General features: G+C 38.6%; 1 protein-coding gene and 1 non-coding gene across 2 annotated transcripts; one reads left to right on the top strand and one right to left on the bottom strand.

Moving 5' to 3' along the window:
• Window positions 1-8,136: 8,136 nt before the first annotated feature.
• On the top strand, window positions 8,137-8,209 carry Trnan-auu (transfer RNA asparagine (anticodon AUU)). The gene has a single exon. It is a non-coding gene; the product is annotated as a tRNA-Asn (tRNA).
• A 9,487-nt stretch (window positions 8,210-17,696) lies between these two features.
• On the bottom strand, window positions 17,697-25,036 carry LOC139947307 (uncharacterized). The gene is made up of 6 exons (XM_071945202.1): window positions 24,437-25,036; window positions 23,834-23,897; window positions 22,474-22,737; window positions 21,219-21,344; window positions 19,845-20,029; window positions 17,697-19,147 (listed from the first exon to the last, which is right to left on the bottom strand). Exons 1-6 carry the CDS (start codon window positions 25,034-25,036, stop codon window positions 18,992-18,994), a joined length of 1,395 nt encoding a protein of 464 aa, XP_071801303.1. The 3' UTR covers window positions 17,697-18,991.
• Between the last annotated feature and the right edge of the window lie 60 nt (window positions 25,037-25,096).

Here is a 25,096-nt window from a genome sequence, read left to right as displayed (position 1 = left end):
CCATGAAATTTAATTTCTATAATCAAGTCTGTTTGAAACTTTTGTAGAGTGAGTCTGGCTAGAAACAATTTGTTGAACAAACATTTTAGGCAATGGTCATCAAATAGTAAGGCAAAGGCTGGATAAATGCTGCGTATACAGGTTTTAGTCATAGAGTGAAGCAGGTCGGACCAGTTATTCATATGGCCACCGCCAAAGAATCCAAGTCCAGTTAGTTTCCACACTATAAATCTATCTCCTTTTCATGTAGATCTTTTCCAGTCAGCAGAATCTAATCACAGTTACCGACGTTTCCTTATTTCTACATTTTTCATAGACTGCTTGCAGCCAGAAGTCGGATTAATCATTCTTACAACCTTCGCAGCAAGAATCCTAACCCAGTTACTGCCACACATAGTACGTTTAGTACATCTTCCTTACAAGGTGGACTGTTTACATCAATGAGTCTATAGTGACTTGTTTATACTCTTAAATAACCTCCTTCTATTATTTTGACTATTCAGAGTCAGGGTTGGACTCATTTTTCCGACGACCCTCGCCGCAAGGTAACAAATCCAGTTACTGCCTGCTCCTTCTACTTCTCCATTAATGTACACTACATGTACCTCCTTTGTTTATTTTGACTATTCAGAGTCAGAGTTGGACTCATTTCTCCAACGACCCTCGCCGCAAGGTAACAAATCCAGTTACTGCCTGCTCCTTCTACTTCTCCATTAATGTACACTACATGTACCTCCTTTGTTTATTTTGACTATTCAGAGTCAGGGTTGGATTCATTTTTCCGACGACCCTCGCCGCAAGGTAACAAATCCAGTTACTGCCTGCTCCTTCTACTTCTCCATTAATGTACACTACATGTACCTCCTTTGTTTATTTTGACTATTCAGAGTCAGAGTTGGACTCATTTTTCCGACGACCCTCGCCGCAAGCTAACAAATCCAGCCATTGACCACTCCTTACATATTCTGCATCATGTACACTAATTTCATAAAGTACACTTGAGCTAATTATAACTCTTCTTATATCTCCTTCACGATCACCATCTGATAACCATTGCTATGTTGTGTTTATCCTTACAACTCCATGTGTTGATAAAAACCATCGCCTTTTCCGTCACATCAAAAGTATGTTAATTGTACAAACTACCTCATGGGTTAAAGTTTCTGAAGATGCTGTTGTCTTATAATGGATACTTGATAACATTTCGCTTACACTGTACTAGACATGCCATGAAAGAAAAATCTCTAACAGGAAACTTACACTTTGGGTAAACTATCAGTTTGTGTATGCCAAGATCTGTTTATCCTAAACATTGAAGTTATTCCTAACCCCAACTTTTAGAGTAACTCACTTGACTATTATGAAACTTCCACTTTGGGTAAACTATCAGTTTGTGTTTGACAAGATCTGTTGATCCTAAACATTGAAGTTATTCTTAACCCCAACTTTTAGAATAACTCACTTGACTGCAATGAACAAATAATACTTGCCATGGTTTGACTTCTTAAAAAACAATCCCACCTTTTTTCAAGTTATCCAGCACAATTTCCAAGTAACCAATTAACTGCAAGACAATTTATTGTTTATCCTAAACATTGATGTTATTCCTAACCCCAACTTTTAGAGTAACTCACTTGACTGCATTGACTGGATAATACTGCAAGACAACTACACACTGAACTAGCTGTACAGGGGTGCGCTGTGTAGATGCATTCACCAATAGATATTATAATTGCAGATTGGTATATTATTTGATTTATAATTGAAAACAAGGGATTTATTTTGAAAAGTCAAACAGCAGCATTGAAAGAAGAAACCAAGACATTTCTATATACTGTTTCTTAACTTGTTAAGAAAACAGAAATTTCCCAAAGTGTACATTTCCTTTTAGATACTATAAGTACAATGCCATCACACAAACAAATCAAACTATGTCATAACAAATACAACCAAATGGAATATCTTGTTTGGAAATACAATCAATGTATGTCTGCAAGCTTAGCACCCCCCAAAAATGACGCAATACTGTTGTTTGAGTCAAACATTTCAAATGTTCATTATTTTCACAACAGGGTTTCTGCAGAACACTGTTTCATTTTAGCTTTAAGGTCCTTGATTTGTTTATGTGTTGAAATTCACAAATTATGGATCTATTTATTTAAGTCGAAGTTTACTGACTTAGTGTTCTTTCTCAGATGGAGTTTCATTGTATTACATTCAATTTAAAGGCAGTGGACACTATTGGTAAATGTCAAAGACTAGCCTTCACAGTTGGTGTATCTCAACATATGCATAAAATAACAAACCTGTGAAAATTTGAGCTCAATCGGTCATCAAAGTTGCGAGATATAATGAAAGAAAAATAACCCTTGTCACACGTATTTGTGTGTGTTTAGATGGTTGATTTCGAGACCTCAAGTTCTAAACTTGAGGTCTCGAAATCAAATTTTTGAAAATTACTTCTTTCACGAAAACTATGGCACTTCAGAGGGAGCCGTTTCTCAAAACGTTTTATACCATCAACCTCTCCCCATTACTCGTCACCAAGAAAGGTTTTATGCCAATAATTATTTTGAGTAATTACCCATAGTGTCCACTGCCTTTAAGTGACACCAGGACTAGTTGTTTTACTTTAAACAGCCAATAAAGGATGATCTCAATATTTCAACTGTTACCTTTTTAGTGCCTTTTTATGGCCAAATAGACATCGTTGATCCCGGTTAATAACCATTTTTACTCTCAAAATTTGCATTTAGTAATAAATAACTCGAGTCAAAAATGCACCCGGCTGCGCGGCCTTTTCAGTCGAGAGTCAAGAACGGCTTATCTATTATAATGACCCCTTGACACCAGTGACAATTTTCCCCTAATTGGGTTTGAACACAGTTCTCCAGCTTTGGCAACCTGAGGGCGCTATTTTCCACATAAAAATAGCCGCCACTGACGTCACGATTCCTTTGTCGCATTTTTCAGAAATTTTGTTTGAAGCGTTCTGGAGAAACCCATTTTTACCATGTTTTACCGTGAGGTAAGAGACTCATTATATTTTTTTATGTTTCCTATGGACTGATGCTATTAGAAAACTGTAATATCTATATATTTGAGATCATCCTCTGTTGGCTGTTTAAACCATTTTACACTGTTTCCTGAATAAGGGCATAATCATCAAGTATCAATGGCCTTGCATCCCCCACCCCAGAGAATAAAAACAATGCTTTGATTAACACCCCCCCCCCCCCCCGCCCCCCTCCGAGTATGGTAACTACCCAGGAATTATTTGGCTTGCTAGTTAAAGGCAGTGGACACTATTGGTAATATTGTCATAGACTAGCCTTCACAGTTGGTGTATCTCAACATATGCATAAAATAACAAACCTGTGAAGATTTGAGCTCAATCGGTCATCGAACTTGCGAGATAATAATGAAAGAAAAAAACACCCTTGTCACACGAAGTTGTATGCATTTAGATGGTCGATTTCGAGACCTCAAGTTCTAAATTTGAGGTCTTGAAATCAAATTTGTGGAAAATTACTTCTTTCTCGAAAACTATGTCACTTCAGAGGGAGCCGTTTCTCACAATGTTTTATACCATCAACCTCTCCCCATTACTCGTCACCAAGAAAGGTTTTATGCTAATAATTATTTTGAGTAAATACCAATAGTGTCCACTGCTTTTAAGTTAAGTTGCAGCCAGTATCAATGAGTGGTTACTGAAAATTTATGGCGAGATTAGTTTGTTGGCAAAAGACCATTCGATATAATCCCAGCAGCTTTTGCAAAATAAACTAACCTGAGAGATTCTGACAAACTACTATAGCCTTGTGGCTGCTGATTTGTTTGTATGGTAATGAAACCATAAGAAACTATGTACGCAATAAAAACAGTTGGATAATTATACTAAAGACATGGTATGTCACTGGCTTATGGAAGAGACTATTTCTCTCAATCCTCCAGCTTTCAAAACTTGTAAGAAAAGAAATATAGCAAACGTTGAAATATGTGTTGCTTTTTGTCAAAACAGGACATTTACCGATTACATATTGTTTTGTTTTGTACATATTATGTCGATTTCAAAAAAACATCAACAAATGAATACCATAAGCTTTCTTTCAATCTTTAATCATATTTGGAAAGAACCATTATTTTTTTCCCCCGACTAGGTTTTAACTTTAAAGACACTGGACACTAATGGTAATTGTCAAAGACTAGCCTTTACAGTTGGTGTATCTCAGCATATGCATAAAATGACAAACCTGTGAAAATTGAGCTCAATTGGTCATCGAACTTGCGAGATAATAATGAAAGAAAAAAAACACCCTTATCACACGAAGTTGTGTGCGTGTTTAGATGGTTGATTTTGAGACCTCAAGTTCTAAATATGATGTCTCGAAATCAAATTTGTGGAAAATTACTTCTTTCTCGAAAACTATGGCACTTCAGAGGGGGCCATTTCTCACGATATTTTATACCATCAACCTCTCCCCAATACTCGTCACCAAGAAAGGTTTTATGCTAATAATTATTTTGAGTAATTACCAATACATAGTGTCCAATGCCTTTAATGATGCAAAACTCTTTTATGAAATGCACTCTACCCACCATGTCCTACAACTCCATATAAGTACATTACAGGAACACAGTTAGACTGAATAGTTTGTTGACTAGACACATAAATTTCAAAATTGAGGTATCCATGTTAATTACACATGTATAAATATAAATGTAATTCTAAAGATTGGTTCAGTTTGTGATACCAGAAGTTACTCTCAGTGTTGGAATAAATGCTTGACCAAATGTTATTATTTAGGGAAAAATGTACTTTTCAGATGAGGCATATTGTGTTCAAATAGAGTTGATTGAATTTGCTCAAAGTTTTAAAGAACTATGTAAACAAGAGTTTGACATTGTCCTGATTTTTTTTATAGTCCATAATAATGCCCTAGTGGTTTTCCAACATTTTTCAATATCAATCTTAAGGAGAAGAGCAGCCTGAAACCTTTAAAAATGTTCATTGCATTCAAAAACATGTTTTTACATAGCCACTAGCAATATATTTTCGATGGTAGAAACTACCTTTGAACAAATTAGTGCCTCACCATTCAGGGTGGGGTGACGGTTGAGGGCAGATTAGTGCCTCACCATTCTATGAGATCTAGCATGACTAAGTATTGGTGGTGGTGACGGTTGATGGCAAATTAGTGCCTCACCATTCTATGAGATCTAGCGTGAATAAGTATTGGTGGTGGTGACGGTTGAAGGCAAAGTAGTACATGTACCTTACCAATCAGTGAGATCTGGAAGGACTAGGGAGGGTGGTAGTGACGGTTGAAGTAGTGCCTCATCATTTTATGAACCCTAGCATGAATAGGTAATGGTGGTGGTGACGGTTGAGGGCAAAGTAGTGCCTCACCATTCTATGAGATCTAAAAGGACTAGGAAGGGTGGTGGTGACGGTTGAGGGCAGAGTACTGCCTCACCATTTTTAAGGACTCAGAGAGTGGTGGTGATGGTTGAGAGCAAAGTAGTGCCTCACCATTCTGTGAGATCTAGAAGGACTAGAAAGGGTGGTGGTGATGGTTGAGGGCAAAGTAGTACCTCACCATTCTATGAGATCTAGAAGGACTAGGAAGGGTGGTGGTGACGGTTGAGGGCAGAGTACTGCCCCACCATTTTTAAGGACTCAGAGAGTGGTGGTGATGGTTGAGAGCAAAGTAGTGCCTCACCATTCTGTGAGATCTAGAAGGACTAGAAAGGGTGGTGGTGATGGTTGAGGGCAAAGTAGTACCTCACCATTCTATGAGATCTAGAAGGACTAGGAAGGGTGGGGGTGACGGTTGAGGGCAAAGTAGTGCCTCACCATTCTATGAGATCTAGAAGGACTAGGGAGGGTGGTGGTGATGGTTGAGGGCAAAGTAGTGCCTCACCATTCTATGAGATCTAGAAGGACTAGGAAGGGTGGTGGTGATGGTTGAGGGCAAAGTAGTGCCTCACCATTCTATGAGATCTAGAAGGACTGTGGAGGGTGGTGGTGACGGTTGAGGGCAAAGTAGTGCCTCACCATTCTATGAGATCTAGAAGGACTAGAAAGGGTGGTGGTGATGGTTGAGGGCAAAGTAGTGCCTCACCATTCTATGAGATCTAGAAGGAATAGGGAGGGTGGTGGTGATGGTTGAGGGCAAAGTAGTGCCTCACCATTCTATGAGATCTAGAAGGACTAGGAAAGGTGGTGGTGACGGGCAAAGTAGTGCCTCACCATTCTATGAGATCTAGAAGGACTAGGAAGGGTGGTGGTGACGGTTGAGGGCAAAGTAGTGCCTCACCATTCTATGAGATCTAGAAGGACTAGGAAGGGTGGTGGTGACGATGAGGGCAAAGTAGTGCCTCACCATTCTTTGAGATCTAGAAAGTCTAGGAAGGGTGGTGGTGATGGTTGAGAGCAAAGTAGTGCCTCACCTTTCTATGAGATCTAGCATGAACAAGTATTGGTGGTGGTGACAGTTGAAAGCAAATTAGTGCCTCACCACTCACCAGGACTACATGTAGGAAGAATGGTGGTGATGTTTGAAGGCAACTTAGTGCCTCACCATTCAGTCAGGGTGGGGTGACGGTTGAGGGCAGATTAGTGCCTCTAGTTTTGCATATTTCATGTAGAAGTTCTAAAATATTTGTCTTACAGTCAATCACTGACAACTTGATCATGTTGATAGTTTCTCTAAAACTGATGCAAAATTTTCTGACATTGGTGTCAAATGAATCACAATTGTGTCAGATGGATCAACAGCCGTATCATTTTAAAATTATGACAGACTATCTCTCAAGTCTTGAACTCTGAGCATTCTTCCTCTTGTAAGGGGCACTTCTATTGGAAAACTATATGTTTGTATTGGAGCCATGCAGAGGGCACCACAGCAAAAGCACAGGGTACCACGGCAATTGTTGTGGGTGCCATGGGTCTTGAGTTCCAGCCAGACCAATATGAGAAAGAAGATCTAGAGAGAATATGGGTCTGTACATGTACAGCTGGGGTATAGTAGAAGGGACAGCATCAGGTGATTTGTATCCCATGTAAATGAACTCAGTTGGACAAGTGATCTGAGAAATGCCACTGGTGTGTTTACTACTACAGAGGGTCAGAATGATGATAGATGGAAGACAATGTGTGGTGTCAAGATTTGGACCTAGTACTTACCAAATAAAAAACATGGTAATACTGGTTTTTGCAAAAAACAATAACTAGTTCTTACGTAATAGCATTTCACAATAGCATCTCAATGAGCTTTACATAAGTGCCCTGGTCATTCGGCCAATAACCGTCCTTTAAGTCTTTCCTAGCTCCCTGGGTAGTATACAATCCTGAGCTTACCTATGGGGCTAGTGGCTTTTTAATACACAATATCAACCTTTACCCTCGCAGATACCTATCTATACCCCTGGGTGAAGAGAAGCATTTATAGTAAGGACAAGAGTGCTATGATTGAGAATCGCACCCACACTCTAATGATTTAACCACCAGAAATTGAATACGATGCTCCGACACCTGTTTCAGGCAGGCGCCCCAGAGTGGCACAAAACCAAATAGATTAGGGGCGTCTCTAGATTGTCCCAAATAAATTTTGGTTTTAGATAGGCAAACTTAACACTACATTTACATAAGGTTTGGCTCATGACATTCTTTGGATCTTTCTCAGCTCCCTGGGGAGCGTACTGGGGAGTATACCTCCCTGCTGAGTACGTATGCAGCCCTGAGCTAGCAAAGACATAAACCATCCTCTACAGTTTTAAGTTTGCAGCCAAACAAGCTCAAAGAAAATCATAACTTAACTTTTTCATGGGCCGAAAAAAGTTTAACATCCCTTCGTAAAAAATGGTGATCGCATAATATTGTGGGACTGGGGCAGTCGCCTTTTGCAATTTTTTTTTTTAAATAAGCTGTTTCATGTGTCCACTATCAATTTATCACTAAAATAAATTGTATATCAATATGTACCACAAGGGAAACTGACTAGGTAATTTGTAAATGATTTTTGGGGTTGAACAAAGAATTGACTAGAGTGGGATTCGAACCAACGACCTCCAGATTAACGTGCCGGCGCTCTACCAACTGAGCTATCTAGCCCTATATTGGCGCCAATATAGGGCTAGATAGCTCAGTTGGTAGAGCGCCGGCACATTAATCCGGAGGTCGTTGGTTCGAATCCCACTCTAGTCAATTCTTTGTTCAACCCCAAAAATAAATAAATTGTGCACGAAAGAGTTTTTCAATCATTGTTTCCAGACACTGTTTGCCATTTAAACTTTGTCATCTTACCAAGCATGAAGTGAAGAACATTCAAATCTGTTGATATTTTTTATCGTAGTAAGTTTATATAATTGATAATTAACAAGGTATTACAAGTGTCTCTTCATGAAAACTGTGCGATCGAGGTCTGTGTGCAGCGCATTGTGTACAAATTAATAATGTCTAGTCATGAAAACTTCAATTGATCTAGTTTATAAAAAATGTCTCTTAGTGCACCTCACTATGTATATTATCGTAAAAACTGGCAAATCAAAATGTGGCCGGTCATGAAAATGCAAAACTGTATTTTGGTTATAATTTCCTTGTGGTACTTAGTGTAACACAAAACTAAAATATTTTCTCACTTGAAACTTTGGGAAAATTTTAATGTCAATAGAGGGTTACAGACAAATTTATCATTCCTGCACTTACAGCAAATTGTGCAAACTATTCCTGCCAATAATCCAATTGCACAAACCTGTCCTACAAGATCGACTGATTGTGCAAACAAAAATTGCGCAAACCTTTACTGCACGAACAACACCAAACAAAAATCCCACTTTGTACACGATTACGCGAATGTTTCTACTGTGAATGAAAGTTTTGAATTTGCACCCGGGTATTTCTCTTAATCCTGCTCTCCGCTCGGCAGTCTTGCCTTTTACTGCACGCAGTTCATTTCCACATCAATATAAAAATATCTCTCATGAAAGCGCAGGGTCGACTCAATTATTAAGTCTTGGACACAAGGTTTAAAAATGCCTTCCAACATAGAAAAAAAATAAGGACACATTGGCAATACAAAATAGCTGACTTCTTGGTAGCAGCCGCTGGGCCAATTTCTTTTACCAAAGAATGATCTCTGATTATTTCTAGAATGTGATTTTAAGGCGCATTGAAACAATGGCTTGTGTTCTGCATAACACATGTAAGTGTTTTTCAATATTTTTTTACGGGCGTTCGCAGTATTGCCAAGGCGCTCAACGATTTTGTCCAGGTGCTACAATTTTGTATTTTTGTAAGGACGAGAAATTTGGATGACCGGAAAAACCACCTGTGGAGAGCTCTGCAAACTCATGACTTTTTTAAATAGTTGCCTAATTGTGCAAATTGTGATGACATGTAAAAATTAATGTTTGATCACATTCTAACAAAAAACACAAAGAGAAGTGTCTTTAAATGCTTATGCTGAAATAAAAATAAGCAACTTTTAATTGTCAGATGCAACAAATGCTATTCTCTGAATAAAAACCTTTTCAAGCCGATTGTTACTGATTTGGATGAAACTTACTAATTCAAGGACTCAAATTTTACACTAGACTACAGGCCAAAGAGAAGACCAGTAGTTTTAATGTGGGGCCAGTAACTGTTTGACCCGGACAAGTCCAGCAGCTTGAAACACTATTTAAGTCCAGCAGTATAACTTGTGTATTTTAGTTGAATATTGATAACAAAATATCTCACTAAGTAATGTCTTGAAGAAAGTTCTTTTGTATTAGTTATGATATAATGGAGTAAACTTCCTTTCCCATAGGCCTAAAGAAAGGTCTTGGAGTTTGTTCAAGTAAAAACAGTTAAGCGAAGCATACTCTTATTTTGAATATGGCCTTGTACAACAAATTCTGGTGCAAGAATTCTGGTGCACATTTTGAACCACAAGCTCTGTGGTCTTGTGAACCCCCCCCCCCCAAACAAAAAAGGGAAAAATTAATAAAAAATAGGAAGATCCAACCTCTAGAATTTCCCTCCCCAGATTTTAAACCAATCCTGCATTTTGTGTTTATTTATCGCTTCTATGCATAAAATCACATGGCTTTTAAAAGTCAACTGTTGCTGACAAAAACAGACTGAATTTCTCTATTGAGAACTTGGTACAAGGTGAGCACAGAATGTTAAATCCATCCTCAATTTCCATGTGAACAAAAGCCATACCAAACTCACTGTATTCTCAGTGGGCTCAGTACTGGAAACATACGCAGCAAAAGGCAATAATGTTTAGATAGTTGAATTTTTAGAGATGCCTTTATCATGTTTTATTTGCATACCTTTAAATGGTCTGCCTCAACTTGGATCAACTTACTAAGACATTCCCATTGAATTATCATGTATACTGAGCTCCAGCTTTATTATATTCTTTTGTAAGAAGTGCTATGACTTAGTGTAACTAAGCAGCAGACTCAAGACTTATTTAGACCCTCCTTCAAATCAGTAGACACATTATTCGGCCGATGCCTATCAACCGAACGATAATGGAATGTGGAGTCACCAAGGTATTAAACTGCTAGAACTGCACGTACAATATTTCGACTGATAATAATTTGTTCACTATAACACTGGACAATGTATACTCTTACTTGTAAATAAACTCACCCATTACGGTAGAAAGATGGCTGTAATAATAATCAAGTTATTTGACATAAAATAGAACACATTTTGATCCTCTCTTTCAGAGATGGACTTACAAGTCATTGAAAGATCAGTGAATTTCATAGTTGTAGGCTGATTTGGGTTTTATCACCAATAACGTAGCCACGGTGGGCGGTGCCGGGCGGTGTCAGGCAGTCTTGGGCAGGCCTGCCCAGAACTAACACAGTTTGCCCAGCACTCTGACCAAAATAAACTGTGCTGCCCAGTATAAATTCCCCCAGATTGCACTTCAGCACTGATGGCCCCATATCTAAACATGAATAATTTGGTTGAACCCGCTCGCCCCTTGCACACCATTCAAATTGGTCTAGATTCAACTATATGAGCAAAACACCAAACATGGAATACAAAAAGTATGTCAACTACTACGAAAAGATAATGATTGGTAGCATTTTTGGTTCGTGTGGATTGCAACGCTTGGAATCTTCAAACCATTCCCCTAAAATGCTTAACAAAGTTTCAAGGTCGTCAGTGACCAATCAAAGGTTAATTGGTTTCCTAGAATGCAATAACTTGGTTGGGTTTCATTAGCAATACCTTATTCTACTGAACACCATTAACATTGATTTGTGTTATGGTGATCTGAACTTACAAGTACAACCATAGGATTAAATGGACATCTTTCACTTGAAAATCCTGTTTGATACCAATAAATGTAGTACCCTCAAATGAAATTCCCTTATCAAACTTGCACTTCTAGATCCCCGATGGTTATCGCTATGGAGAAAACTAAACAATCAAAACTCACCTATTGAGATTTAGGCTGAAGAGGTCTTTAATGACACTGTACAGGGCGTACAGTCTGATGCTGAACGAGATCACTCTCCGGGTTTTCTGGACAATTATTACCCTAGGCTGAATATCCAGGCTACTGTGACATCAAAAGGTAGTGAAGAGGTCCCATTAGGCTCACTGCAATCAAAACAATCAAAACAGGTACTTATCAATAAAAATGTGTATGAACAGTACTTCGATACAAGAAACAAACCAAAAATGAAAAGGTTTTTGTTTTTAGATGATATTGTTTTTTGTATAATTTAATGCACTTTAGATTTGTTAAATTTCTATGTACTATTTAATTCTCACCATTGTTTTTTTTTTTCAACAAGATTATGGAATAAACGTGTTATTGAATTGAATTGAATTGTACTCTAAGGCTAATGTATTTAAAAAAGTGTACATTTGTTGCATTTGAGATCAGGACCATAACTGTCTAGGGAGTAATAATCTGGGCAAGTTCCATCATTGCAACCAAGTCTTGTTCAAGTCTGTGATATCCCCTGAAATAGCACCCTGTTCTTGACTATTCTTGTACATAAAATTTTGTGTGACCAATAAAATTGAGTATTTACGCCAATAAACTGAATTGACTGCATTAACAAACTGAACTTTAATTTTAAAGTCTAGTAGTTAGTGCTTCGCTACGAAGCGCAAAAATAGAGGGTGCACAATGTATGTCACATGGATTTTACAGAGATGTTGCAGGGTGTCGCCAGGTTGCTGTCAGAGTTTCACACGATTTGTAGCAGCTTGTTCAAACTTATGTGTGTTAACGTCAAGAATAAGCACAGCTTTTAACTAATTTGAATTTTTCCAAGATTTTTACAATTTTCGAATTTTTTGGATTGGGACAGTAACCAAAGGATGGATTTTAGAAAAAAAAAAACATTGCTGTACATGTTTTTTGGAAAAAACACTAGCCTCAATACACGTTTTAGCTGCTAGTCAATGTGCTCTGATGTCTAGAATCCTGCAAAAGCTCCTACTACCCTCTTGAGGTCAATTTACAGCAGTCTATTGAATTGGTGCCTCTTGGGCAAAGCAAGGTGCTTATACTAGGGCAATGCTGAAATAGCCATTGCTCTGGTAGGTGGGGCATCATGGATTGGTCCATTGAGGTATCAAAGGTATTTTAGGAAAACTCACCTGTTGACAGCGTTCACATCCTTGCAATCTTCATTCCAGTCATCTCGATGAGTCCTCAGTTGTTGGCTCAGGCTCTGTATCAGCACAGGTTCTGGTCCCCGTTTCGATCCACTCGTGTCCTTCAACAAGATACCTAACCATTATTGCTTTGTCCTTTAGCTGGGACATGCACCCATATGTTCCATGGTTTGCGTAAGCATATGCGCACCAACACCCCTGCTCAACTTAGTCCCAACTGCAAATGTAACAAGAAGTGTTGAGCAGTATTTTAGAAGATGCAGATTTGCCCTGTGGTATCCAAGTCCAATAGCATCCACATCTCCATGTGATCTTTGTTGCCTCTCCATCACACAGTGATTCCATCTGAAATGACAAGAGAAACAATATTCTAGATAATCGGGTTGTATACTTGGAATGAACAGGAAATAATATCTGACATTCCTGGTACTCTGGGAGCATTGTGTGTATAGGGGGTGGCTGTCGCACATACATGTAAAGAAGAAATACAGGGAGGTGAAAACAAAGCACCCATTAAGAATTATCAAGGGTTTGAATCCCAGCCGAGTATTATGCCTTTGATTTTTTTAAGAGGACAAAGTTGACATCTGAGCAAGATCAGGTATAAAGTGTTCTGTTATCCCTTATGGATTGTAAGTAAATGTTTTTATCTTGTCAGTTTTTTCTTGTTGTATTGCGTCCATGCTTCATTTTGTCTTTGTAGTTTGGGGTGTTTGCATGTTTATTTGTAACTTTGTGCTTTGGGTGTTTGATTGCCTGTTTGACTTGTTTTTCCTTTCGTTTTTTTTGTTTGTTTGTTTGTTTGTTAACCCGTTTGGTATGTGTAATTATTTATCCTTTTGTCTCTTGTCCTTCCAGGTTGGACTGACACACCTCTTGGTGACAGTGCAGGCACTTTTGTCAGTCCTGGCAAACCTGGATAGTGTTGATGTCTTTTGTTGTCCTCAGTCGTGTAGTACTTTGTTTACTCTTTTGCTGCCTGCCCCTTTTTTATATCTTGATGTATCCCCCTTTTTACTGTTTTTCCATTCCAGATGTATATATTTATATATTTAATGTTTTTAAGAGTTGTAACATTTTTGTACCAATTATTTGTAATTTTGTATTTTATGTGAACTGCCAAATAAATAATAATAATTGTCATCTCCCACCGGTGATGTGTTTATATTGTTGTTTGTAATTTATACGTTTCTCCTACGTTTATCAGTTTATCCTTGTTTGCATAAAGTCAAAGTTCAGTGGCCACGGCCAATCGCCTGCAGGCATCTAAGAAGTTTCGTTTAAGGTGTGGCAGCCCCTATTTTGTATACATATACCTGGGTGCCTGTATTTCCAAGTCATTTTCTGTTCCTGATTCCGTTGTGTTCTGTTCGAGTTTATTTCAGTTCTTCTCAGACTTATTGCTGGCTAACGGTCAGTTTCACCTATCAACGCTGATTTGAAAAACGTGTAACGTTAGGGAGGCCCAACATATTAGACCCCTATAAGGATCACGGGGCAGCCTTATAGTTTCTAGATGCATAAGGTACGTCGTCTAACCCAAAACGTGGTGGGTACAGCCACCGCAAGTAGTGGCGGACGTGCGAAATAGCTTCATTTTGGATTAGAATTATGACGCCATGCATAAATATTGAGAGAGGCGTATAACAACCACAACCACATTTCGAAATATTTGTGTAAAGGATTTTTATATCCTAGCGGGGTGCCGACCTAACACTATTTTGGGGGGCCTGTAAAGCCAACATAACATTTTTTTTTTTTTATGTCTTTGACTACATTTTTAGCCAATGAACAGAACCTTCAAAGTCCCAATAACTGGTTGACGCTGCGCTACCAGAAGAGATATTGAGCCATAAAAATAGAAACTAGAAGTTGCTTTTACTTGCCTCTTACTTAAATCCTTATAAATAAAAGTAAGCATTTACTTGCTAGTGATTGGTTGAACTAGTAAGTAAAAACAATTGCTTGAAGGATTTTCTTATTGACATGTAAATAAAAGCGACCTTTTACTATTGTCCTGTAGCATTTATGTAATTTTACAAGACACAGGGCCAGGTTAACGGTCCAGCATTAGCAAAGTTTGATAAGTAAAAGATCAGGCATGAGCGTTTGCTCAAATCTCTACAATAACCTTTTACTTGACAAAACACCCTTTACTTGAGCGGATTAGTAAAATGATCAGAGAAAAACACATGGACTCATAGCGAGTAATTGAAATACAAGCGGCGGTCACAGTTTCCACCTAGTCAAGTTTTAGGTGTCGGCTTAATTGTAATTATTTTTTGCTACGTTAAGAACGTTAAGAAGAAAAACTTGCTTAGCGTCAAGCAGCTCTATGAAATTTGGCCCTGCTTAGTTTGAAACCTGTTAAGCGGAAATCCGAATCTGCTAAGCAGATTTTGGAAATCTTCTAAGCATAAATTGGAAACCTGCTAGGCAGAAATCGTAAATCTGCAAAGCAGAAATTGTAAATCTGCATAGCGGGAATTGGAAATCTGCTAAGCAGAAATTGGAAATCGGTATTTGGAAATCTGCTTGAAAAAAAAATGGTATCTGCTTAGCAGATCTGCAAATGTGCTTTTTCATAAACAAGCTAACATTTCCGAAAAACTGTCCTTTGCAGCCCAAGCTGTCGGCAGCTTTTATGGCGTACCAGCGAAGACTATGCTGTTGTACGGTGTAAGCGTGCACACCAGCGATGGTGGTTATTGCAATTCGGGGGAAAACCCATTTTCCAAGCATGCACAGACTTGTGCATTCTCAGGTCAAGGTGTTATCGCGTGGTGCACTGTGATATTTTGCCAATAGAGGACGTTTGTTTTCATTCTATTGCATTGTTCTATTCCATTGTTGTATAAATTGTGATCGCAGATATAGGAGTGGTAGGTCTGTGTTTTGCGCAGCTTTCTAGTGAATTTTTTCGATAATTATCCCGACCGTAAAAGTGTAAACATACAAGCGGACATTTAGTGGCATCCAACAATTTTACAAAAGGGCCACCGACGCCATTTGGATAAAAAGGGCACGGCACTATATGGCTGTGAATTGTCGTTATTTTCGAGGGCATCACGACAATGGCACAGGGCACCACCAGTAATGGCCATCAGTGCCGCTGGTTATTCCGAGGCCTGAGCATAGGTTTAGGGAAATTAGTAAAAAATTTGCCCCAAAAATGTTGATAAAGACCTTATTTCTTCAGGGATTCAGATGGGGACCATGATCTTTTTGAACCTTATTTCAATAAATGGCAGTATTTTTTCAATTAGAAGTCAAGAGAGGGCGGTATTAATTAAAACAGGTGACCCGATATAATTATCACAAAAGTTCAAAAGTGTCCTCCTTAGTCACGACCATGCTCTGAATCTTTTTGATGTGTGAGAAAATGAGGGATAATTTGCCCAATTTTCAAAAGGCTTATTAAAGAAGAGGGCGAAGCAACAATATTGTAAAAAAAACTTTTGAGTGGAGCCAGATTAGGAAATGTCAATATCTCGCAACGCCATAAACAAGCTACACTATTTTTGCGCACCCGCAGTGTAGAGTTTATTAAATTTTGATTCCTAGCCCCTCCCCCATGTCCCCAATCACCAATCCCAGTTGCAACAAACAATTCCAGCACCCATCTCCAATCCACACTGTCATTCCACTCTATTGTCCAAATAGAAGTTCAGCAAAACTAATACTAAAATAGCCAGCGTCCTCCTCACAAAAGTAATTACCTTTTATTGGCAGTGGTGGATTGTGGGTACAACTTCAACGAGGGGTCATTAATTTTGGGAACATGTCCATATCCTGCCACCACTTTGTCATTTTGTTACGAAATTATAGTTTACTAAGCATTATGATTGATTAATTCATCTAAGAGATATTCCTCCGTGTAAAAAATGAGTGAAAAAGTGTTCGCAGGATTCGGAAAGTTTTCAAATATTGTGTTCACCACAGCCGACTCAGCCGCCTTTTCAGTTTTATCGACAATTACAATCATTGCGCGCTTTTGTCAAAATATTTAGGCCATGCTCGAGCGGGTGGTTTTTTCAAATGGTAAATTTTCGGTTTTCATAGCCAACTTACCGCCAAAATATGGACTGGGAACAGCTTGAATTGCAAATGATTAAGTTTAATATCCCCCCTCGAGGTATTGACTACTAAATTATCAATAAATTTGTATTTGCAAATTCTTTTCTTACCTTTTTAATTCATGCACGACGACGCCATCTTGTAAAAAACACCCAGGTCCAAGGCGCAGGCGCGATCACGTGTTGCGTGACGCAATTTCTCTGATTTGCATGCTCAACCAAACTGCAGAACCACACGGGTCATTTTGTGTAATAGTCTAGGAGTTCAAAGTTTCTCCAAACCTGGAAATTTTAAACTTATGACTTGTTTGAGAGAAGTGTAGTTGTCTAGATGTTTTTAAAGAAGATAGAGCAGCGTTTCCGAATAAATATTATTTTGCTTCCCTTTTTAGTAAGTAGGCCTTGCAATTTTTAACCGTTTTTGATAAAATCACACGGGGCGAGCCTTGCAGTTTTGTAACTTGTTTGACATTTTGGGCGTAAAATCAGAAATTAAAATACACAGGAAAGCTTTTTCAATTAAGTAAATTTCAAACATTATTTAAAATACAAAACCACGTGGGGATAAGACTAGACTGGCAACTTTGTAAAACCAGAATGGTTAAGCGTTACAATTTTGTTAACTTGTGACTGTTTTTTATATATATATATATATATATAATCACAGGGGTACTCCTTCCAATTTATGAAAATTCTTTGATAAAATCACAAGGGAGGGGCTTATGCCTTGCAGCGATTTTATTTTTACATTTTAGGGTAAAATCAGAAAGTGTAAGCCTTGCAATTTCGTTATTTTTGGACAATTTTTTTTATTATATCACAAGGATGATTTGAGTCTTGTATATATATATATATATTTTTTTACATATATAAATATTTTGTACCATTCCTTTTATTTAAAAACACAGGGGTAAGTCTTGAAATGTTTCAACACATTTTTAAAGATAAAATCAAATTAAACCTTTCCGCAACGTTTTTGGCGCAACTCGATGTATTTGGACTAAACATGTTTAAAAGATATAACACAAAAAAACGAGCCAAGGTACGATATTGACATTTCAGGAACCTTTTTTAGCAGAATACATCAAATTTACTAATCACATTACAACACACTACATTATACATAAACACATTCAGTATCAACACTACAACTGAAGCTACATATGTAAGGGACATCATCGGAAAAAAAATGTTTCGAGCTCTGCAATTAACCCACGTTTTTTGGTAAGGCTCTAGTCAGGAATACATTTATTCTTCGGAGATGTAGTCAATGCTTCACGGCCTGTTAATGGCAGATTTGGTTTTTTGCATAAAGAGGTTTAGATTTGTTGCAAAACTCTTATAACATTGTTTGAGCTAGGAGCGATATTTACTTTTAACAAACAACTTAGTTTTGGTACGGACATTACTTGACAGACTAAGGATAAAAACGGTTGTACACTCCCGTCAATAGGATTTACCCTAAAACTGAATCATCTGTCCTACAAGTATTTATTTTTACAGATAGACTCAAACAATATTTACTCAAAATGATAATCAAGTTAAGGTAATATAGACACCTTATATAGCGCCGGTACCCGCCTAAAGAAGGCGCTCGTGGCGCTTGAGGGCAGTTGACTGACATTGATGTCATTGTAAAGTTATTGATTCTAAGTTTCAGCAAGCTTCGTGCACACTCCCTGTATTGTGGTTTTAAAGGCAGTGGACACTATTGGTAATTACTCAAAATAATTATTTTCACGAAACCTTACTTGGTAACGAGTAATGGGGAGAGGTTGGTAGTATAAAACATTGTGAGAAACGGCACCCTCTGAAGTGCAATAGTTTCCGAGAAAGAACTAACTTTCCACGAATTTGATTTCGAGACCTCAAGTTTAGAACTTGAGGTCTCGAAATCAACCATCTAAACGCACACAACTGCATGTGACAAGGGTGTTTTTTCTTTCAAAAAATGTGTACACAGTTCCTCTGACACCGATACCGGCAGGCTACTACATTGCAAATGTGAGACTTGCTTGCACTTTACACAAAATATAGTTTTGGATAGCGTTATCATCGAATGGATAAAACATGTGAAATTATTCTAAATCTTCCTAAGCCAGATTTACACTAATCTCTTTAATAATCAGCAATCCTTTATTGCACATGTGCCCTTTGAATACACACGCTAATTTATAATTTTTTGCCCGTTTCGAGATTTGTTTAAGTAATAACGGTTTGTTTAAAGAATGTTGTAAGTATATTATAAGTCTTGCCAATGCTGTTTTCAATTGCAGCTGATGATTTCGAATCGCATGCATACCGCTCCAGTCCAATCCTGGGGAGTAACGCGGATGAGTCTTGATTGGATCATTCTCTGTGATGCGGTCTGGACGGAGACCAATCCTCCGTAACCATCAGTTGTCTGTTCGGAACGATATTCCTGGGCAAGCATTAATGACACAGAAAACTGTTATGTCAAAGAGAGACTTTCAGGACGCTTGGTGGCAGCAGACTTACCACGTAAATTCCATTGTTCTCGGAAATGTGCGCATGCCCAGAACTACGTAAACAATGGAACTTTCCCTGGTAAGTCTGCTGCCACCTAGCGCCTCAAAGTCTCCCATTATCCACAATTATTATTAGATGATTGTTTTCTATAAAGACACATTCAGACAATCATCCATCGTTGAGCAGCACAGCCGTTTAATTTGCTCTTTACTTTAAGATAAGTTGGTAAAAAGGTAGATTGTGCGTCTCTCAAAATAAAACTATTATGTCAGTATGTTACATAACGGTCAATCAAGATGCCATCCGCGCATTGAGATATATGCCTTTTGTCTGAGATAGTGAATGTTCTTCTCTGTCCGATCCGCTGATGACCAGCCTCACATAAATGTCGTGGATTAATAATGTTTTTGATGTATTGTTAGGGGAGTTGTTTTGGATTGTCGCACATCTCAACATGTCTACCAATTGACAAATATAAATATAAATACCAAATGTGTACGAGCATGACATTCGATTCCAACCTAGAACTGTAGAAACAGGAACATCAGACACCAACATGATGTGCGCTTTGTTTTTTTCACTCATTATTTCATAAAATAAAATGAAAAACTACCATCTCATTTAGTTACCTTTGCATACCAGTCACCCCACATATGCACCAATGTGTTTTCATCATCTCCATAGCTTAGATAAAAAGTCCTCACGTATTCGTCTGATTGGTAACGGCCCTGGATGATCAGGCCGTAGATGTCCACCGTGCGGCCCAAATCCACCTGAATCCATGCGTTAATATACGGCGTTCCACACCAAGAACCTGTTAATAAAACAGTGAGCATTAACTTTTGTTCTTATAGCTAGATGAAGCATTATTTTACACTCAGTGGACTTCAAATCACAAATATCACAAACAGACACAGAGGCATGATCACACAGGACCACATCGACCTTGGTTCCCACACTGCAAAACAATGGGGTGTTAGGTTAAAACCATGGGTATTGACACATAATTATAGAAACCAACAAAATAATAAAAATGCATTACTTTTTAAAGACAGTGGACACTTGGTAATTATCAAAGACTAGTCTTCACAGTTTGTGTATCTCAACATATGCATAAAATAACAAACCTGTGAAAATTTGAGCTCAATCGGTCGTCGAAGTTGCGAGATAATAATGATAGAAAAAACACCCTTGTCACAAGAAGTTGTGTGCTTTCTGATGCTTGATTTCGAGACCTCAAATTCTAAACTTGAGGTCTCGAAATCAAATTCGTGGAAAATTACTTCTTTCTCGAAAACTACGTCACTTCAGAGGGAGCTGTTTCTCACAATGTTTTATACCATCAACCTCTCCCCATTACTCGTAATCAAGAAAGGTTTTATGATGATAATTATTTTTGAGTAATTACCAATAGTGTCCACTGCCTTTAAACACTAATTTCTTCCAAAACAATTACATTGATGTTTGTTTTAACACCCTATGATGTTAATTTTGATTTTCTCCTCGGTATAAATAATTGTGACAACACCCACTGTATCAGTTTCCAACTTTACGTAATGCAAAGTGTTTTGGTTTATAGCTCGGGTTTGAAAAAGTAAATTTCACTGAAATAGCTAGTACTATTGCTCCTGATAACTAGGTAATAATCACACAAAACGATGTCATTTCATTTTGAGTATGAATATTTGACTATTAACCTTGCGTTAAACCATCACCCAATCAAAAACAGGCAAACAGCTTGATTTATAAGTTCTCATTCCTGTGGAATAATTTGCTTTGTTGTTGACAATTAACTCTGTATACTGCCTTCTTGTTTGTGCAACTAATTGGCTGACGCACAAGATGTATATAAGGCCTACCCGTTATGTCATCACTCAATGTTTGTTGTTTATGGTTGTTTTAAGTTTGAAAATGTGACCACGCGGGTTGCTACCACTTGTGTTAACATACACCAATTGATGTAGTTTTGTCACAGATTATTCATAAAAAATGGATATACTTGCCATTGCCGTTAAACCTAGCTAGTGTTGGTCCGTAGTTTGCGTAGTCGTCGTTCAAGACGTGGGATGCATTAATCTGATTGTCGGCTATGGCGCCACTTTCCATACCGAGGCGAGTCATGTTGCAAACTGGTTTGCAAATTATTCAAGACAAAAGGTCATAAAACACAAATTACAGTAACGACACAAAACAAGCAAAAGAAAACTCCTTCCTATATATCGATGTTTGTCGCTATTTCTGCTGTCTTGGCCCAAGTGCTCAATATTAGATTCTGAGTGTTTACTACGCTCATGTGTTGAAAATCGCTAAAGCGCACCATCTTTGACTGGCGAACAGCTATCGCCAAACTAGTTTATCGCCAAACACAGTCAAGATTTCAAGCTCGCCAGTCAAGCTTTCCAGTCAAGGGAAAGCGATTTACAACTGAGCGTAGTACACTATCAAATCGAGGACTAACGCCTTGGGCCAAGACTACTAATGCTGCTGTTCTGGACGTATTTTTTTACGTTTTTTTTCTTCAGTTTGTAAAGAAATCGATGGCAGATACCGCAGTCACTTAATTGGATATCTAGGTGAAGTGATAATTAACCACAAGGCAATGATAATAGTAAAAGCAAAGAACCACTCTGTACAGCGTGCCTACACAAATGAGCTCCTCGGCTAAATCAATCACAAGAACCATCTCTGCCCTCACAGGTACCATTTATACCCCTGGGTGGAGAGAAGCATAAGTGTTTTGTTCAAGGACACAAGTTAGCGTCACGACCGGGGTTCGAACCACAGTCTGCTGATCAAACACTGAGCCTGAATCCGGTGCTCTTATAACCGATCGGCAACGACAAAGCATTCGTCGCAATGTCAAAGCATTTGGTCGGCACCAAAACGTAAAAATAAGCTATAATGGGGAAGGCTGGACACACTGCACGAAAAAATTACAACATATGAAAAACAATAACGGATTGGGGAGGCCAGGGAAAGGGAAAAGAGGTAGACAGAGAAGAAGATGGGGAGATGACAGCATGCATGGTTGCTTATTGATGCAGGAACAACATTGACCAGAATTGCGAGAAATATAAATGAATGGCGTCCAAATGAGGAGGGCTACATCTTTACACTGAATGAACACAACCTAAATGCAAATGAAATGATGAACACGTAAAATGAAAATTTTGAATTTTCCAACTACAAAGAAAAGTGCTTCTTGATTTTATTATGTAACAGTGAGCAATGAGCATTGGTTTTGATTTCCTTACAAACCTGTCACAGTTATTAGGAATGTACAGTGTCCAGGGTTACCGGCTGCATCCCACGCCGTACAAGTGACGTTGGTGGTACCTGCTTTGAAGAGGTCACCCGAAACGACAGCCATACCTTCGGCGTCGTCGCTGCAAGTGACAGGGTAGTAGTTTACCTCGTTGTCATTCGCAGACGTCCACCACCAAATAGAAGCGGGAGTATCGCTGTCGTTGGTTAAGCCGAACAGATCTTCGGGGCAGTACACTGTAGGACCTTCAGTATCGACTGGTGAAATATCGAACATTAAACAATTATTGTTCCATCATATGGTATATATCCTGCGACACGGAAGTTCCACAAACTGTTTTTGAGATTGATTAATTTTTTCAATGGATAGCTACGTATGAGTATTATAACACCCCTTACAAGTATTCTGCCTTCTTATTGGTTTAGAGCGCGTCACATGACATGTCTTAGTTTTGCTAGATGACTGCCGTGTGATAGTGCGTTGGTTTGCCGTGCGCTAGTCCGAAGACTAGCACACGGCGTGCAGTACCCAGACGTCCGTTGAGTGTACGAGGATGATAAATTAATAGTCTGTAACCATTTCGGATTGCACGACACTACATGCAGCACAGTAAAAGTGTTTGCAATTTGTATTCGCGTCGTCCGTGGATTGTAGCATTCAGGTCTGTAACTTAATAATAATAGTACAATATTTAGAAGAAATGTTTGGGGTGTTATAAAACAAATATTGACTGCTTTTACTCGTGCAATGGTTAAAACTATGACTCCCTCGGTGATCCCCGTAGCGTTCTATTTTCCCTCGGCTTCGCCTCGGGAAAATAGATAGCTCCGAAAATAGATAGCTCCGAAAACTATGACTCCCTCGGTGATCCCCGTAGCGTTCTATTTTCCCTCGGCTTCGCCTCGGGAAAATAGATAGCTCCTCGGGAGTCATAGATTTAACCATAGCACTCGAAGCAGTCAATATTTGTATACTATGATCCAGACACACATTCATAGTTCATAGTATAACCTTAACCTTAATTGATTAAGGGGGAGGTCCTTTAAAGCAAGCTTGTTGGATGGAGACCCCCCCCCTGAATTTATTCATACATATCTGTGAACAAAAGAAAACCGATACATAAATTGAAGGAGCACAAACTAGTTACGCATGAAAGACACGGTCAAAACCTGTAACGTTCAACAACAAAGAAGGATAGCACTATTAATAAAACCCCATGCTTCCTGAATGAAGGAGATAAAAAATTATCTGCAAACATGTTTTGTTGAATTTTTGTTGAACAACAAAAACAATTCCCAAGTCATGCTTTCCGCTTCAAACGGTAATACACACTCAGCCAGCCCCGTTTCCTACCTGCTTCTGCTGAAGTTGTGTCGAATATTGGTGTTGTTGAAAGTTCCACAGGTACTTCGGTGATCTATTGAAGTAAATGGATATAAATCGATTACTATAAGCCCCATTAATTAAACATTTTGGTTCTTCTGCTTTTTAGTTCTAACGTGACCTTTTTTTTCTTCTTCTTTTTAAAGCTCGAAAACGGCAAAATTTTGTGTTTTCTTTGAGGGACTGTTCTTCTCCATTCCTAAAAGACCTTTGGAGTCATATTTTAGTCTTTTTTTGTAGACCAAAATAGCCCAACGAAGCCGGTGTGTCCCTTTAAACTCGCAAACAAATCTTGCAGTGTTTAAAGACTCTGGAAGGATTTCACAAAGAGTTAAGACTGGTCTTGTCTTGTCTTGTCTTGTCTCATCTCGATTTAGGATGAGTTAGGACTAGCCTTATGTTTACAATATATCATAGGACAAGTCCTAAGTTAGGACTAGTCCTAAATTAAGACTAGTTTTTCCCTTTGGTAAATTGTCAAGACCAATATTCCCACTTGGTGTATCTCACAATTAATAAAAAATAACAACAACCTGTGAAAATTTTGCCTAAATTGGAAAAGGGGGAACTTACATGTTCAGTTGTTGCCGCTTGGGCTTGGGGTGTTCCTTGTTCTGTCTTGGTTGTCATCGTCGTTGTTAGTGTTTGGGTCTGGGTTGTAGCTGTTTCTTGGTCTGCTTTGGTTGTCATCGTCGTGGTTGCTGATTGGGTTTGGGTGGTAGCTGTTTCTTTGTATGCTCTGGTTGTCGTCTTCGGTGTCGCTGTTTGTGTTTGGGTGGTAGTACTTTCTTGATTTGTCTTGGTTGTCATCGTCGTTTCTTCAGGGAGTGGTTCGGCTTCATTTGATGAGTCACCGAAGTATGAAAAACCATCATCTTGCTTGTAACTCTCTGGGAATTCCTCCTTGCTGGCGTCGTTGAGCTGACAGATGCCACTGATGTCATTGTGATTGAATGACATACAGCGACTTTGCCTCCAGCAAAGCATCATACACTTGATCCGACCCGTCCCTGATTGATTTTGAAACGTATGACCGATCAGTGCGTGTTGCTGGTATGGTAGGAAAATGCTCCCTTTTACTATAGATCCGATGGTGCAACTCGTCTCAGTCGCTGATGCATCGTAGAACACCAATGCGAGTATCGCGGCGGTGAAAGGTACAACACTTTTCATGGCTGTTGTGATCGCATCGACGTTCAAGACAAGTTTTTGGTTTCGTTTCAAATGTAAACT

This window comes from Asterias amurensis, chromosome 14 (assembly GCF_032118995.1).
Source record: "Asterias amurensis chromosome 14, ASM3211899v1".
NCBI lineage: Eukaryota > Metazoa > Echinodermata > Asteroidea > Forcipulatida > Asteriidae > Asterias > Asterias amurensis.
The sequence above is the reverse complement of the archived record's forward strand: the minus strand, read 5'-3'. Positions and strand labels throughout refer to the sequence as shown.